The sequence below is a fragment of the Pecten maximus genome, chromosome 14, assembly GCF_902652985.1.
Source record: "Pecten maximus chromosome 14, xPecMax1.1, whole genome shotgun sequence".
In the NCBI taxonomy this organism is placed as follows: Eukaryota; Metazoa; Mollusca; class Bivalvia; order Pectinida; family Pectinidae; genus Pecten; species Pecten maximus.
Window position 1 is genome coordinate 2,643,124 of NC_047028.1, and position 17,304 is coordinate 2,660,427.

General features: G+C 34.6%; 1 protein-coding gene and 1 long non-coding RNA gene across 3 annotated transcripts in view; one reads left to right on the forward strand and one right to left on the reverse strand.

Moving 5' to 3' along the window:
• Positions 1 to 9,058: 9,058 nt before the first annotated feature.
• LOC117342335 lies at positions 9,059 to 9,531 on the forward strand. The gene is made up of 2 exons (XR_004535793.1): positions 9,059 to 9,109; positions 9,149 to 9,531. It is a non-coding gene; the product is annotated as an uncharacterized LOC117342335 (long non-coding RNA).
• Positions 9,532 to 10,388: 857 nt separating this feature from the next.
• Positions 10,389 to 17,304, reverse strand: part of LOC117342333 — an 88,799-nt gene continuing 81,883 nt past the window's right edge. For both annotated transcript variants that reach the window (XM_033904470.1, XM_033904471.1), the window contains exons 2-4: positions 16,538 to 16,659; positions 12,510 to 12,545; positions 10,389 to 11,978 (exon numbers count right to left, since the gene is read on the reverse strand). In XM_033904470.1, coding sequence (XP_033760361.1) covers positions 11,115 to 11,978; positions 12,510 to 12,545; positions 16,538 to 16,659 — 1,022 coding nt within the window. In that variant the 3' untranslated portion in view covers positions 10,389 to 11,114. The remainder of the gene's footprint in view (positions 11,979 to 12,509; positions 12,546 to 16,537; positions 16,660 to 17,304) is intronic.

Here is a 17,304-nt window from a genome sequence, read left to right on the forward strand (position 1 = left end):
ACACCGGGCTTGCTCTATCTCTCATACCACATATTCCAACTGTATACTATCACCTCTAAGATATCTAACTATCACCCTCTACAATATCTAACTATCACCCTCTACAATATCTAACTATCATCCTCTACAATATCTAACTATCACCCTCTACAATATCTAACTATCTCCTCTACGATATCTAACTATCATCCTCTACGATATCTAACTATCACCCTCTACCATATCTAACTATCACCCTCTACCATATCTAACTATCACCCTCTACGATATCTAACTATCACCTTTACGATATCTAACTATCATCCTCTACGATATCCATCACCCTCTACCATATCTAACTATCACCCTCTACGATATCTAACTATCATCCTCTACCATATCTAACTATCACCCTCTACGATATCTAACTATCATCCTCTACGATATCTAACTATCATCCTCTACCATATCTAACTATCACCCTCTACAATATCTAACTATCACCCTCTACGATATCTAACTATCACCTCTACGATATCTAACAATCACCCTCTACGATATCTAACTACCATCCTCTACGATATCTAACTATCACCTCTACGATATCTAACTACCATCCTCTACGATATCTAACTATCACCCTCTACGATATCTAACTATCACCCTCTACGATATTTAACTATCACCTTTACGATATCTAACTATCACCCTCTACCATATCTAATTATTATACCTTTACGTTTTTTTCTCTATATAAAATTAATGTGATAATTTGACTATCAGCCTCGAGAGGATTGCGCATGTGTTTCCTGGACTATCACACCGTGTGACAGTTCGAAAAAACTGTCACGGCGAACTGTCACACGGCGAACTGTCACACCCCTGCTGTAACGTCGTCAGAACGTTTGAAAGACAGAACGACATGCAAGCGCTTAATTGAAACAGATTGTTTGTTGCAGACGGTAGCCTAACATTTTGTTTTCTCTCACGAAACTGTCAAACACGGATCAACACACGAGTTTTCAAAACGCCACAGATGTAGAGACCGAGTCATTATTAACGGACAGAGATAGCCAAAACACTATAAGGGTCAAATAAACGTCTGTCAAGTTAATGGAGGACTATATAGCAGATTCTCATACCAGCACAAACATCTACATAGAGAAAGAAAACGTAAAGGTATAATAAAACAGTTATCAAATGGGGTAATTCGGGCGATAGTACTTTTATCTGCCCCTCATCAACAACGGTTGTCCTTGGGCTAAAGCCCTCGTGCAACAGTTGTTGCTTCGGGGCTGACAAAATTACTATCGCCCCCATACTCATTTGATAACTGTATACTATCACCCTCTACGATATCTAACTATCACCCTCTACGATATCTAACTATCATCCTCTACGATATCTAACTATCACCCTCTACGATATCTTACTATCATCCTCTACCATATCTAACTATCACCCTCTACGATATCTTACTATCATCCTCTACCATATCTAACTATCACCCTCTACGATATCTAACTATCATCCTCTACCATATCTAACTATCACCCTCTACCATATCTAACTATCACCCTCTACCATATCTAACTATCACCCTCTACGATATCTAACTATCACCCTCTACGATATCTAACTATCACACTTTACGATATCTAACTATCACCCTCTAATCTAACTATCTCCTCTACGATATCTAACTATCACCCTCTACAATATCTAACTATCTCCTCTACGATATCTAACTATCACCCTCTACGATATCTAACTACCATCCTCTACGATATCTAACTATCATCCTCTACGATATCTAACTATCACCCTCTACGATATCTAACTATCACCCTCTACGATATCTAACTATCACCCTCTACAATATCTAACTATCTCCTCTACGATATCTAACTATCACCCTCTACGATATCTAACTATCACCTTTACAATATCTAACTATCATCCTCTACGATATCTATCACCCTCTACGATATCTAACTATCACCCTCTACGATATCTAACTATCATCCTCTACCATATCTAACTATCACCCTCTACGATATCTAACTATCATCCTCTACCATATCTAACTATCACCCTCTACAATATCTAACTATCACCCTCTACGATATCTAACTATCACCTCTACGATATCTAACTATCACCCTCTACAATATCTAACTATCACCCTCTACAATATCTAACTATCACCCTCTACAATATCTAACTATCACCCTCTACGATATCTAACTATCACCCTCTACGATATTTAACTATCACCTTTACGATATCTAACTATCACCCTCTACCATATCTAACTATCACCCTCTACCATATCTTATTATTATACCTTTACGTTTTTTCTCTATATAAAATTAATGTGATAATTTGACTATCAGCCTCGAGAGGATTGCGCATGTGTTTCCTTGACTATCACACCGTGTGACAGTTCGAAAAAACTGTCACGGCGAACTGTCACACGGCGAACTGTCACACCCCTGCTGTAACGTCGTCAGAACGTTTGAAAGACAGAACGACATGCAAGCGCTTAATTGACACAGATTGTTTGTTATTACAGACGGTAGCCTAACATTTTGTTTTCTCTCACGAAACTGTCAAACACGGATCAACACACGAGTTTTCAAAACGCCACAGATGTAGAGACCGAGTCATTATTAACGGACAGAGATAGCCAAAACACTATAAGGGTCAAATAAACGTCTGTCAAGTTAATGGAGGACTATATAGCAGATTCTCATACCAGCACAAACATCTACATAGAGAAAGAAAACGTAAAGGTATAATAAAACAGTTATCAAATGGGGTAATTCGGGCGATAGTACTTTTATCTGCCCCTCATCAACAACGGTTGTCCTCGGGCTAAAGCCCTCGTGCAACAGTTGTTGCTTCGGGGCTGACAAAATTACTATCGCCCCCATACCCATTTGATAACTGTATACTATCACCCTCTACGATATCTAACTATCACCCTCTACGATATCTAACTATCATCCTCTACGATATCTAACTATCATCCTCTACGATATCTAACTATCACCCTCTACGATATCTTACTATCATCCTCTACCATATCTAACTATCACCCTCTACGATATCTTACTATCATCCTCTACCATATCTAACTATCACCCTCTACGATATCTTACTATCATCCTCTACCATATCTAACTATCACCCTCTACCATATCTAACTATCACCCTCTACGATATCTAACTATCACCCTCTACGATATCTAACTATCACACTTTACGATATCTAACTATCACCCTCTACAATATCTAACTATCTCCTCTACGATATCTAACTATCACCCTCTACAATATCTAACTATCTCCTCTACGATATCTAACTATCACCCTCTACGATATCTGACTACCATCCTCTACGATATCTAACTATCATCCTCTACGATATCTAACTATCACCCTCTACGATATCTAACTATCACCCTCTACGATATCTAACTATCACCCTCTACAATATCTAACTATCTCCTCTACGATATCTAACTATCACCCTCTACGATATCTAACTATCACCTTTACAATATCTAACTATCATCCTCTACGATATCTATCACCCTCTACCATATCTAACTATCACCCTCTACGATATCTAACTATCATCCTCTACCATATCTAACTATCACCCTCTACGATATCTAACTATCATCCTCTACGATATCTAACTATCATCCTCTACCATATCTAACTATCACCCTCTACAATATCTAACTATCACCCTCTACGATATCTAACTATCACCTCTACGATATCTAACTATCACCCTCTACAATATCTAACTATCACCCTCTACAATATCTAACTATCACCCTCTACAATATCTAACTATCACCCTCTACGATATCTAACTATCACCCTCTACGATATTTAACTATCACCTTTACGATATCTAACTATCACCCTCTACCATATCTAACTATCACCCTCTACCATATCTTATTATTATACCTTTACGTTTTTTCTCTATATAAAATTAATGTGATAATTTGACTATCAGCCTCGAGAGGATTGCGCATGTGTTTCCTTGACTATCACACCGTGTGACAGTTCGAAAAAACTGTCACGGCGAACTGTCACACGGCGAACTGTCACACCCCTGCTGTAACGTCGTCAGAACGTTTGAAAGACAGAACGACATGCAAGCGCTTAATTGACACAGATTGTTTGTTATTACAGACGGTAGCCTAACATTTTGTTTTCTCTCACGAAACTGTCAAACACGGATCAACACACGAGTTTTCAAAACGCCACAGATGTAGAGACCGAGTCATTATTAACGGACAGAGATAGCCAAAACACTATAAGGGTCAAATAAACGTCTTTCAAGTTAATGGAGGACTATATAGCAGATTCTCATACCAGCACAAACATCTACATAGAGAAAGAAAACGTAAAGGTATAATAAAACAGTTATCAAATGGGGTAATTCGGGCGATAGTACTTTTGTCTGCCCCTCATCAACAACGGTTGTCCTCGGGCTAAAGCCCTCGTGCAACAGTTGTTGCTTCGGGGCTGACAAAATTACTATCGCCCCCATACCCATTTGATAACTGTATACTATCACCCTCTACGATATCTAACTATCACCCTCTACGATATCTTACTATCATCCTCTACAATATCTATCACCCTCTACGATATCTAACTATCACCCTCTACGATATCTAACTATCACACTCTACGATATCTAACTATCATCCTCTACGATATCTAACTATCACCCTCTACGATATCTAACTATCATCCTCTACGATATCTAACTATCACCCTCTACCATATCTAACTACCATCCTCTACCATATCTAACTATCATCCTCTACGATATCTAACTATCACCCTCTACGATATCTAACTATCTCCCTCTACGATATCTAACTATCACCCTCTACGATATCTAACTATCATCCTCTACGATATCTAACTATCACCCTCTACGATATCTAACTATCTCCCTCTACGATATCTATCATCCACTATAATGTATCTAACTTGTATCATCGACGCCCGTCATAAATTAGAAAATAGGGTTTACCCGACAGGATATCGTGACCCGTCCACCTGAACCCGTGGTACAGGTATCGCCATCGATCTTGCTTTTACCCGGGGATACAGTATAGCCTTAGTTAACAGCGATTAGACTGCTTGTACGGTGACGTCTAAACGTTTGATTCAGCAATGAATATCCTGAACGTTTGATGTAGAAATGTGCCGAAGCGTATTACTGTCATGTCAGGTCTTGTCGAAATCTCAAAATTTCGGGATAAATATCTAAAACTTTCGGGAGAGAAAGTCAAAATTACGGTTTTATATCTCAAAATTTCGAGATCCTTAGTAACAATTTCGACTTATTTACCCAAACTTTTGAGATAATATGTAGAAATTATGAGATAATAACTTGAAAAAACCCGGATTCTAACTCGAAATTTTGAGATAGAAAAAAACCGGCTTGTCTTTAATGTACTCCGTACGTAGATATGGTATCTGAACCCTGTCATTGTGGCAAAGATGACAAAAAGGACGATACAATATTCCAAAACGCTTTCTGTTCATAATACAGAAGATATAACAGCTTTAATGAACATATTCTACTATCTACTACCAAGTTTTATGCAATACTTTTTTTTGACGTTCCTGATGTCAACTTAGATTTCGCACGATGTCGTTGCTGTTGCTGAATTTGTCGTCATAAAAAGAATCTAAGCACATAGGTTTTATTCAAATTTTATTACGTCATAACCCATTTAAATATTTTTCTTTTCATAAATACGATACATTAAAGGCACATTAGCGCAGTAATGGAGATAGGAATGTACATCAATATGTAACGCTCAAACAAACACATGGTAAGCTGGTCCATGCTTATAGAATATTAAACTTACCAATAAGATGGAGCGTTATGATTTCGGTCTGTAGGCTATTTCTGAGTTAAGAGACAGGAAGTCTCGTGTGATAAACCTACCCTGGTCACATCAACCACATCTTAATAATCTTGGTAATCAGGTTAAATCTTACGGCTATGTAATAAAGACATGTGGTCACCGCGTGTACTATTCAAGCGTGTGCTGTTTCGAAAGCAGAAGGGAGACAAATTAGTGTAAAAATTTAGCTGGGGAATTCTTAGAATAAAAGGGGATTAGGATCTGGTAGCTAGTCTACCATGATTGACATGTGCATATACGCATTCGTCATATATATTTGTCTAAATCTAAAAAAATATACTTCCTGGTCCTTTCTTGGCACAAGATTATGACTGGAACACACAGTGATTCAGACTGCTGTCGTAAAGCTTTATGTTCAACACTCAAGCTAAAGTATGGGTGTGTCCGTAACGATTGTTTACATTACTAACACATAAATCATTACCTTACGTCAGATTAGGATGTATCGAGAGACGTTGTAGTAAATAATGTTTTAAATTGAATGCTATGAATACTTGAATATTTCTGAGTCCCGAAGATGGATATTGATTTTTAACATTTTAAGAACAAAATTATTAATTTGTCTTCTCTTACTATTGATATCAAGTCATGTTAATTAAACACTGTATGATATGGGTTTTAAATAATCAAAATATATATTCATCTTCAGGAAATTCTCAAGTATTCATAAAATCTAATTTAAGAACGCTACTGTGTTTCTCGGTACATCCTTAAAATGACAAGATTCGAGTGTAAACATTCCATAGGGTCACACCTGTACAATCATTGACGAATCGTGAAAGGCAGAAAGAGCTGTTTACCGAATCTATTGCTAGATATAGATTTAGGGCGGGATAATGAACACAGTGGGTATTCTCAGTCTGGGAGATTGAAATTCCTTAGATCAGTTTTAAACCAAATTGATTTAGTCTTACCATTGACAGTTATGCAAGAAAACACTATATAGTGTATTTTTGATTAAAAAAAAATGTATTTTATAGATAAATGGTTTAAATTGTATGACCACTTTATATCTGCAAATATACATGGAGACTATTGCAACAAAACCATTTTTACATTTGTTTAGATAGTACTTGTTATGATATTAAACGTTTACAATTATCCATCGTGTATATGATATTTGTATTTAGATAGTATTATTAGTATCACATGTTATGTATGAGAGTTAAAGTTTACAATTATTCATTGTGTATGTGATATTTGTTTAGATAGTACTATACTGTGTGTATTATATATGATAAAGTTTACAATCATAAATTGTGTATATGATATTTGTTTAGGTAGTACTATACTGTGTGTGTTATATATGATAAAGTTTACAATCATTCATTGTTTATATGATATTTGTTTAGGTAGTACTATACTGTGTGTGGTATATATGATTAAGTTTACAATCATCCATTGTGTATATGATATTTGTTTAGGTCGTACTATACTGTGTGTGTTATATATGATAAAGTTTACAATCATCCATCGGGTAAATGATATTTGTTTCCGTGGTACATTCCGATGGATAATTTAGGTCAGATTAGCTTTTATAACTGCTCTAAAGCATTTTAAATCTCCCAGACTGACAATACTCACTGTGTTCATACACCCGTCTTATATCTATCTAGCAATTAATTCAGTATACAGCTCTTTCTGCCTTCCATGATTCGTCAATAATTGCACGGAAAAAAGTTTGAGATTCAGGTATAGTTAACATTCATGTAGGGACAGCTACATATATAATGTATGATATGCATGATGATTTGGATGTCTTAAAAGTTAATTTTCCATTTTTAGGAAGTAATCCCTCCTCCCGATAGCTTGAATGTTCAAGTTTATTCCAGAACATGATACCATTTTAACGGTTCCCAGATGTCGACATCAGATGGTTCACAAGCGTACTCCAAAACTGACCGTGATAGACTGCGATAAACCGGCCAAGATCTAACAGAACGTGAGCACGTGGTGGGAAACTTAGGTTTGGGACTAGCATGTGATTCACAACGAAACTAATGAAGAATTATTCGAAGATCATTATAGGTGAGGAAGGGACGTTACCTAGCTTGTTTGTTCGCTAAAGCTACCATACACATATACAGTAAAGTATAGAATAACATGTTCAGGGGTAATTTAATATTTCTTTCTACGTCAGAGTATTGACGTTTGGCTTTCGAACATGAGGAGACATGGACGGACTAGATTTCATGTACAAACTATTCAAATAGCGTTTCTATTTCGAAACTGTTATGGTATAAGAGAAAATTTGAAGATTGAATAATACGAGAATGATAAATATCATACAAAAATATACCAGCCCCTTAAAATGTTTTCAGCGATACATATAAGATCTAACAAACATTTTCATATTTAAAAGTTCTTAATCATCAACAGGAAAAAATATATTCTAAAACTAAGGATGAACTTCAGAAAGCATGACTAAACGTTATTGCTTAAAAGAACTGTATGGATTGATATTTGACTGTAATATATGATTAGATTTAGTCAATGTTTAATTTTATTTTATTATATGATGTCATCGTTATATGATTTAATTTATCGTTTTTAATTTATTAACATACTTATATTGTTGTCATCATATGTCGTTATGTGATTAGTTAGCTCCATTACTTTATTAGTGTACACCTTCATTATTGTACAACTTCATTATTGTACACCTTCGTTATTGTACAACTTCATTATTGTACAACTTCATTATTGTACAACTTTATTATTGTACACCTTCATTATTGTACAACTTCATTATTGTACACCTTCATTATTGTACAACTTCATTATTGTACAACTTCATAATTGTACAACTTTATTATCGTACAACTTCATCCTTGTACACCTTCATTATTGTACAACTTCATTATTGTACAACTTCATTATTGTACAACTTCATTATGGTACAACTTCATTATTGTACAACTTCATTATTGTACAACTTCATTATAGTACAACTTTATTATATCCTCATTAAACCAAACCTGGTTCAACGTCATTACCTCATTGTATTCCAAATATACATGTAGTAGGTTTGAATCTGACAAGTCCGTTTGGAACTGCGGTAGTAACAGTTTATATTGGATTGGCGAATTCGTTTGTTAGAGTAGTATCCATCATATTATTATAATTTTGAATAATAGGATCACGATATGGTATGGCGATACAATATCGAATACTATAATGACAAGTAGGTATAGCGATACAATATCGAATACTATAATGACAAGTTGGTATAGTGATACAATATCGAATACTATAATGACAAGTAGGTATAGCGATACGATATCGAATACTATAATGACAAGTTAGTATAGCGATACAATATCGAATACTATAATGACAAGTTGGTATAGTGATACAATATCGAATACTATAATGACAAGTAGGTATAGTGGTACAATATCGAATACTATAATGACAAGTTGGTATAGCGATACAATATCGAATACTATAATGACAAGTTGGTATAGTGATACAATATCGAATACTATAATGACAAGTAGGTATAGCGATACAATATCGAATACTATAATGACAAGTTAGTATAGTGATACAATATCGAATACTATAATGACAAGTAGGTATAGTGATACAATATCGAATACTATAATGACAAGTTAGTATAGCGATGCAATATCGAATACTATAATGACAAGTTAGTATAGCGATACAATATCGAATACTATAATGACAAGTTAGTATAGCGATACAATATCGAATACTATAATGACAACTTGGTATAGCGATACAATATCGAATACTATAATGACAAGTAGGTATAGCGATACAATATCGAATACTATAATGACAAGTTAGTATAGCGATACAATATCGAATACTATAATGACAAGTAGGTATAGCGATACAATATCGAATACTATAATGACAAGTTGGTATAGCGATACAATATCGAATACTATAATGACAAGTTGGTATAGCGATACAATATCGAATACTATATTGACAAGTTAGTATAGTGATACAATATCGAATACTATAATGACAAGTTGGTATAGCGATACAATATCGAATACTATAATGACAAGTTGGTATAGCGATACAATATCGAATACTAAATGACAAGTTGGTATAGTGATACAATATCGAATACTATAATGACAAGTTGGTATAGTGATACAATATCGAATACTATAATGACAAGTTGGTATAGTGATACAATATCGAATACTATAATGACAAGTTGGTATAGTGATACAATATCGAATACTATAATGACAAGTTGGTATAGCGATACAATATCGAATACTATAATGACAAGTTGGTATAGTGATACAATATCGAATACTATAATGACAAGTTGGTATAGTGATACAATATCGAATACTATAATGACAAGTTGGTATAGTGATACAATATCGAATACTATAATGACAAGTTGGTATAGCGATACAATATCGAATACTATAATGACAAGTTGGTATAGCGATACAATATCGAATACTATAATGACAAGTTGGTATAGCGATACAATATCGTACAAATTATTTGTGAAAAGAGGAATCATGTTAGGATACAGCTAAATAATATTTTGGTGAAAATAAATCCTATGATAATGACATTATTTGAAATAATGTTAAAATCAAATTACTGAATGAGATGATCAAATAATAATTATGTTGATAACATCATATATCATAATGAAATATAAATTAACATCATCATTTTCTATACTGAAATAATATACCGGTGACACCTAATAGTTTAATGATGACATCATATAATAAAATTGAAATGTCAATTCGTATTAGCCTTTTCTATACCATATGTCTCTATAATATTGAATACTTCCTTACCCCCTAGTATTGCGCATTGTTGACAGTATAATAGGAAATAATAATAAAACATGAATATATTCTTAAATACCCGAGTATAATTGATTTATCCCTATTGAATGTAAATATTCACGTTCACTTAATTAACGAAACTTCCATTCACAATCATAAACTATCAGAAATGTCATTTTTGTAATTGTGAAAATTTGCCCTTTTCTTTTTGCAAGGAACGGCATGTTACTCACAGTTAATATCAATTCTTTTGTTTATTTATTTCATTGATCAATCAATACAATTAATATCCAATACATATCCATATTTTAAATGCTTGGTAATAAAATACTTTGTAAAATAAACTACTCTGCTATGTTTCGTCATACATAAGATAACCCAAGTAAAACCAAGGGTCCCCGGACATGACTTTCTTTGTTCCTGGGATGTAGAGTTGTACGTCGACATCTAACGGGTGTGTCTTCCGTTCTTCTGTTGTAAACATGGAATACAGTATGTGCTGTTCTACATTCATCAAACTCTCGTTCAGATATCTCATCACTGCAGATTTGTATTGCTCAGCAAATCTTACAAGTACTTCTGGCTTTCCCAGAAACAATCCTCCTCCGATCCAGTTTAAATTTCCGTAAATTATTGTCTTTGGTCGAATGTGTGAGAGTTTTGAATTATAAACACGCGTTACACCAACTTTGGTGGCATCGAAATCACTGGGAACCTCCAACCAGAATGTCTTATTTCTGGACACTATTTCTCGGAAATATCCAATGTCTAACCAGCAATAGTATTCAGTAGTAAAAAAGTTTTCCTTTATTGCATCTAACACGACAGGTAATTTCGAATGTGTGAGCGCGGTGTAAGCCGGTACATATGTATTTGGATAGTGCTTTGGATATCCCGGCACGGAATATAGTTTGGCAATTTTTGGCATAATTTGGAAACTCCATAAAGTGTTTCTTTCTATGACGTTTGCCTTTGTTATATGTTTTGTGTTGTTGCGTATTTTCCTGAATAACGTCGCAAAAGCTTGGCTATCTGTGTATAAAATGACCGGATTCTTCACTCTCCCCAATACACTCAACCAGTTTTCATATTTTTGTGGTGTCCTTACATTAGCTACAGATCCTTTTGGGAAACTTCCAATGTCAAAGAACCCAGTAATGATAGTCAAACTTTTATTTGTACCAGCTAAACTCCGGATAAATTCCTGCGTGTTGTCCTGTAAAACAATTAAGATTTATATTAATTTAGCCCTGAATTGTATGGCGCCTGGATGGAACATCATAGATACATTTTGCGTTTCGTCTACGATTTTATTGCCCTTTCTCTCGACGAATATGGTATGTCTCGGGTGAACAAATTTTTATATTTCTCGACATCAAGGGCAATCATTTGTTTATCATAAAAAGTCGATATCTGAATGGCACTAACAAATTCCTTCGACTCAAAAATTTCCTTGTAAAAAAACCACAGCTGACCTTCTGTCGTGTTGGAAACATTCTTTTTCGGAAAAGAGTGTTATATATTTTCCCTTGTTTTGAATGTAAATTATGGAGATCTCCACATGTTATTTGCATTAATACAAAGGTAAGATTTTATGTATCGGGATATTAAACGAAGTAGAAAACATCCTTAAAGATTAAGATATAATATCGTGACCAATCCCTTGTTATACTGCTATCATGGAGATGATAATAATCAGGTGAAGCGTATCGTTTTTACACAGTATGTTGTATAATATTGTACTTACAACCGGGCTGATTCCAACTGATGTAGAGAGGAATTTCTGCAATAAGAAAAAAATATAAACCGAATATATAAGGTTTTATCAAACAATATTTACATCTCTCCGACTGTGAATAAATTAGCATATAGGCAGTGAAAAAAGGCTCAGTGGATTAATAAGCGCAGGAATCGGTAACATAATTATGAAGTCGTCTATTTGTGACGCTACCAGAACGTTAATTAGACGGTGCCATTTTGAAAGCAATTTTAGCATTTTCTCCTCTTACACGATGAGCTACCGTCAAGTGAGTATTTTGTCAAAAACTAAACTGAATATTGTGAAAATGGGTGCATATTTAACTTCTCCACGAGGTAAGCTAACAAAAAAATGGCTGAAGCGTACAGTTTATAGAGAACATTTGACCACGTCACTAGTAAATCTATGTAAAAACACGTTGTGCTTGACAACCATAGGTAGTCCGAGACGGAAATAGTGGATTGTGAATATATGAATTAATTAAAAACGTAAAAGGTATCAAACAAAAATGTTAAGCTGTTTCTTTTAATTTTGTTAACAATACTGGTGTCTTTACGTATATTCGCGGGAACTATATTATTTTAGCAACCACGGCTGCCGTAGTTACCAACGTCGCAACATCCCCGAAATTTTAGGTTACCTAATATAAGACGAAGTCTCAAGTGACCTATTTTAACCGCCTTTTGTCCTTCGTCGTGCGACATCCGTCGTGCGTCCGTAAACAATTTATATCCTCGACTTCTTTCCCAAAGCCGCTTGACCAAATTCAATGAAATTTGGCAGGAAGTTTCCATGGCCAAATTTCAACCAAAATTGTGTAGGCAGTCGACAATTTAAAAAAATAAATTTTTTTTGGACAGACATTGTAGGAGCGGGGTTCCCGACGAACAACTGATTAATTTGTTGTGGCCTAAAGGAAAATCACATTTTTGACTATCATTTGTTTGATTTCTATTGGAATTCATTCTAACTTTGTTAACATAAGCATTGGATGACAGCTCGATGGTAAATGCAAATGTTGGCACTAACTGACCTCAAGGAGCTTTAGGGCAGGGGCCAAAAAGGGTTAATTTCAAAAAACTTCTAAAAACCCTAATAAGGTATACGTAGAATCAAATACATCTATGGGAGGGTCTCCCGCAGTTGGCAACATACATGTCCTATGGAGCGCTAACAAGCTAACCATAGGAATTGTTCGTTGCAAACTACGGGCATAGTACGGTAACGCAGTCCATGAGGTACAATCCTTAATTATTTACCCAGAATGATCAATTGTTAGATAAATTCATATTACATATATGTATTACAAAGTTGACATGGTATCCTAATAATGGTTTTGTATATATCACATTTGCCCTTCACATTTTGACTTTAAACCGGTTAAGTTGTTATGTGATAAAATGTATCTTAAATACGTTTCCATTTTATAGGAGATTTTATGAAACTGGTTTCGAGGTCTAAATGCTTGCTCAATAAGGCTGCCAAGAAAAAAAAAAACAAAAAAAAAAAAAACAAACCCAAAGCAAACCTTCTAAGTCTTGGTTCATAAAATGTAACGTATACTATATATACAAAGCATTATATCATATACAATTCCTTAAGTGCACGACGTTTTCGAAAGTGAAAGTGAGACTACAATATTTACACATATTTCTTTTTGTCAATGCAATCGAACTCTAAGGAATCAAGTTTTTGTTTCAGAATATTTTACAACAAAAGTGGTATTATACAGTTAGAATTTGGGGTCGAACAAACTATCTCGGTGTTGTTTAGTCCCTGTCCTAACAGAAAATTTTATTAAAATATTAATATACAACATAATTGGGGGTCAGACAAACTGTGTCGGTGTTGTTTAGACTTATCCTAACAGAATATTTTACAACAAAGATGTTATCATACAGTTAGAATTGGGGGTCAGACCAACTGTCTCGGTGTTGTTAAGCCTTGTCCTGACAGAATATTTTACAACAAAAAGGTATTGTACGGTTAGAATTGGGGGTCAGACAAACTGTCTCGGTGTTGTTAAGCCTTGTCCTAACACTCGGAACAATTCGTTTGCCATAGTAGACACTATAAACCAATATGTCGTGGTGGGCGTAGATTTATTATCTCACAGCCGATAAAATAATCACAGTTTACCTACAGCACGATAATATGTCCCCCATATCTATAAATAGCTTACCCTACCATTATGTAACCCTAGATTAAATTGGTATGCGTACCTTCTCAGAGGATTGTTTGTCAACCTTAACCAAACCACGTACCTATGGTATCTGATTGGTTTTAAACAACAAGATGCCCTTAGAATCTGTGAGGATAGTGATTGTTTGACAAAAACAGTTAGATATCTGAAGTACATTGTGAATTCAGACAGGTGAAAAACCCACCTTTTTGAGTATCTACCATATATAGATTTAAGACTGGAGAATAGCAACTGGGTGGAAACAAAACAAATTAAGATATATTAATACCACTCGGTCACCGGGGACTGGTTACAGTAAAATATTTAAAGCATCTATCCATCTTACCAGTCATATATCTGTAGTGTTTAAGCATGTAACTGCCGTTGTAATTTTTTTCCCTAAAATTCTCAAAGACAAATGGAATAGCGCGTTAGCTACTGACAATGTTCTTATATATATATATTGTTTGGTAAGGTTATATAGCCACAATGCAGTGCAAAAAGAAATACTATGTAAATCAATGCCATGAAACACGTGAGTAATGAAACGTTGATAAACTAACTTCTGACTTTTTCACATGTAAATAATATTTGTTTCCAGCATATATGATTCTAAACTATTTTAATTCAATCATTCCAATCAAGGTTGACGTATTTAAAATTAAACAGAGTGAACTTAACTTCATCCATTCCCGATGGCGAACTATTTTCTATGGAAACTAAACCAATGCTCCTCAAACGAACGTTCCCGTAATAGTAGTTTACCCTCCTAACAGGGGGAAACGCGAGACCCTCGGGTAATGAAATTTACAATTTTGATAAAGCACCTTAAGACCGTTCCACATGAAGAGTATTGTTTGTGCCATACATTAAGTTATTGAGAAGAAGAGTTTTGAAATTTGAAATCGGAGGTTTATGGGTTTATGAGAAGATTCGAAAATGACAATTGCAGAGACCGAATCGGCTCCTATTGTGCAACATACTCATATCCTTAACATTCTCTGTAGAGGATAAAAAAGGCGTTTATATCTTTGGGTGGTTCGCTAGCACCTCACAACATGCAATAGTTTACAGGTAACATCAAAAGGGGATCTGAAGTTATGCAGCTTGTCTACATCCACGTCAATTGTCAAATGTCGGATTTGTATTTTTTACTGTTGACCATTTTCATTTTAATTTTTACTGTAATTCATTTATTATTCCTAGATTGATATGTAAATAAACAGTTAATATTACATTTCCGTTGAGTGTTTTTTTCATAACCTTACTAACGAAAACATCGTTTACTCATGTGTAAACATCAAAATTGACGCGTAGGAATACATTGTTAATAACCGGTGCACACTTACCCAATTAGTGTAAATGCGCAATGCCTGTTTTCGTACAGGAATCATATATATATATAAAAAACGACGTTACTGTGAAGCTAAATTTTATTTACATGTAAGCCTGCATTTGACAATCTGTCCCGTCAAATTGGAATCAGCTGTTTAACTATTGCATTAATTGTCCGGCTGTTACTTCTATTCGCCTATTTTTTGATGACATTAAATAAAACACAGGTTAAAATGTAAATATAAGGAATAATTCATGTTTTTAAAATAGTTTACCGATGTGTTAACTGCATTTTAGAGATATATCAACATTACGCAGTAACGTGCGTCATTTAACATATCTGTAAAAGATACAGTTTACACATCAGTAAACGATCAAAACAAGAATTATCCTTAATGGTGAAATAAGATGAAATAATATATAATTTAAAAAATAGTATTACTGTAATATGTTAATTTAAAATTACTCGTTTATAAGTAATATACATATATGTGGATACCATGTGTTTGAGGCTGCCACTGTGTTCTTGTATGTAGACGAGAAGAAAGATGACAACGAGAAGAAAGCAGATGTAGAGAAGCCAAGGCTGGGTTTTCATGTCTGTTGCTCGCCAACACCAATCTGGAAATAGTAAACAATACCACACTGATATTACTCTATCGCTGTTGGTCGTTAATCCATTTACTTATATTGTCATAGAAAGTAATATAATGTAGTGTAATACATGTATAATATAATAATATAATAGGTGATGTGTAAATATGGTAAAGACTTTATGTACATTTAAAACATCACATGATATAAACTTTATCTATGTAGTTCGTTCTGATAATTTGAACAGAGAATTGAAGAATCGCAGAACTATTGATCTACAGATAAAGTAATGATACTTTCTCGTCCAGAAAGAAATATCAGAACGGCTTCGATGAAAGGAATTTTAATAAGAAACAAGTTTAATCACAAAAAGAAAATATATTTTCCGTTCCGGCGTATAACTTTTATATTCATCTTCCAATGTCGAATAGAAACAAAATATATATATACACCTGGGATCGGGATATACACCTGGGATCGGGATATAACCTGATATCGGGATATACACCTGTGGTTGGGATATACACCTGGGATCGGGATATACACCTGTGGTTGGGATATACACCTGGGATCGGGATATACACCTGTGGTTGGGATATACACCTGAGGTAGGGATATACCCCTGGGGTTGGGATATACCCCTGGGGTTGGGATATACCCCTGGGGTTGGGA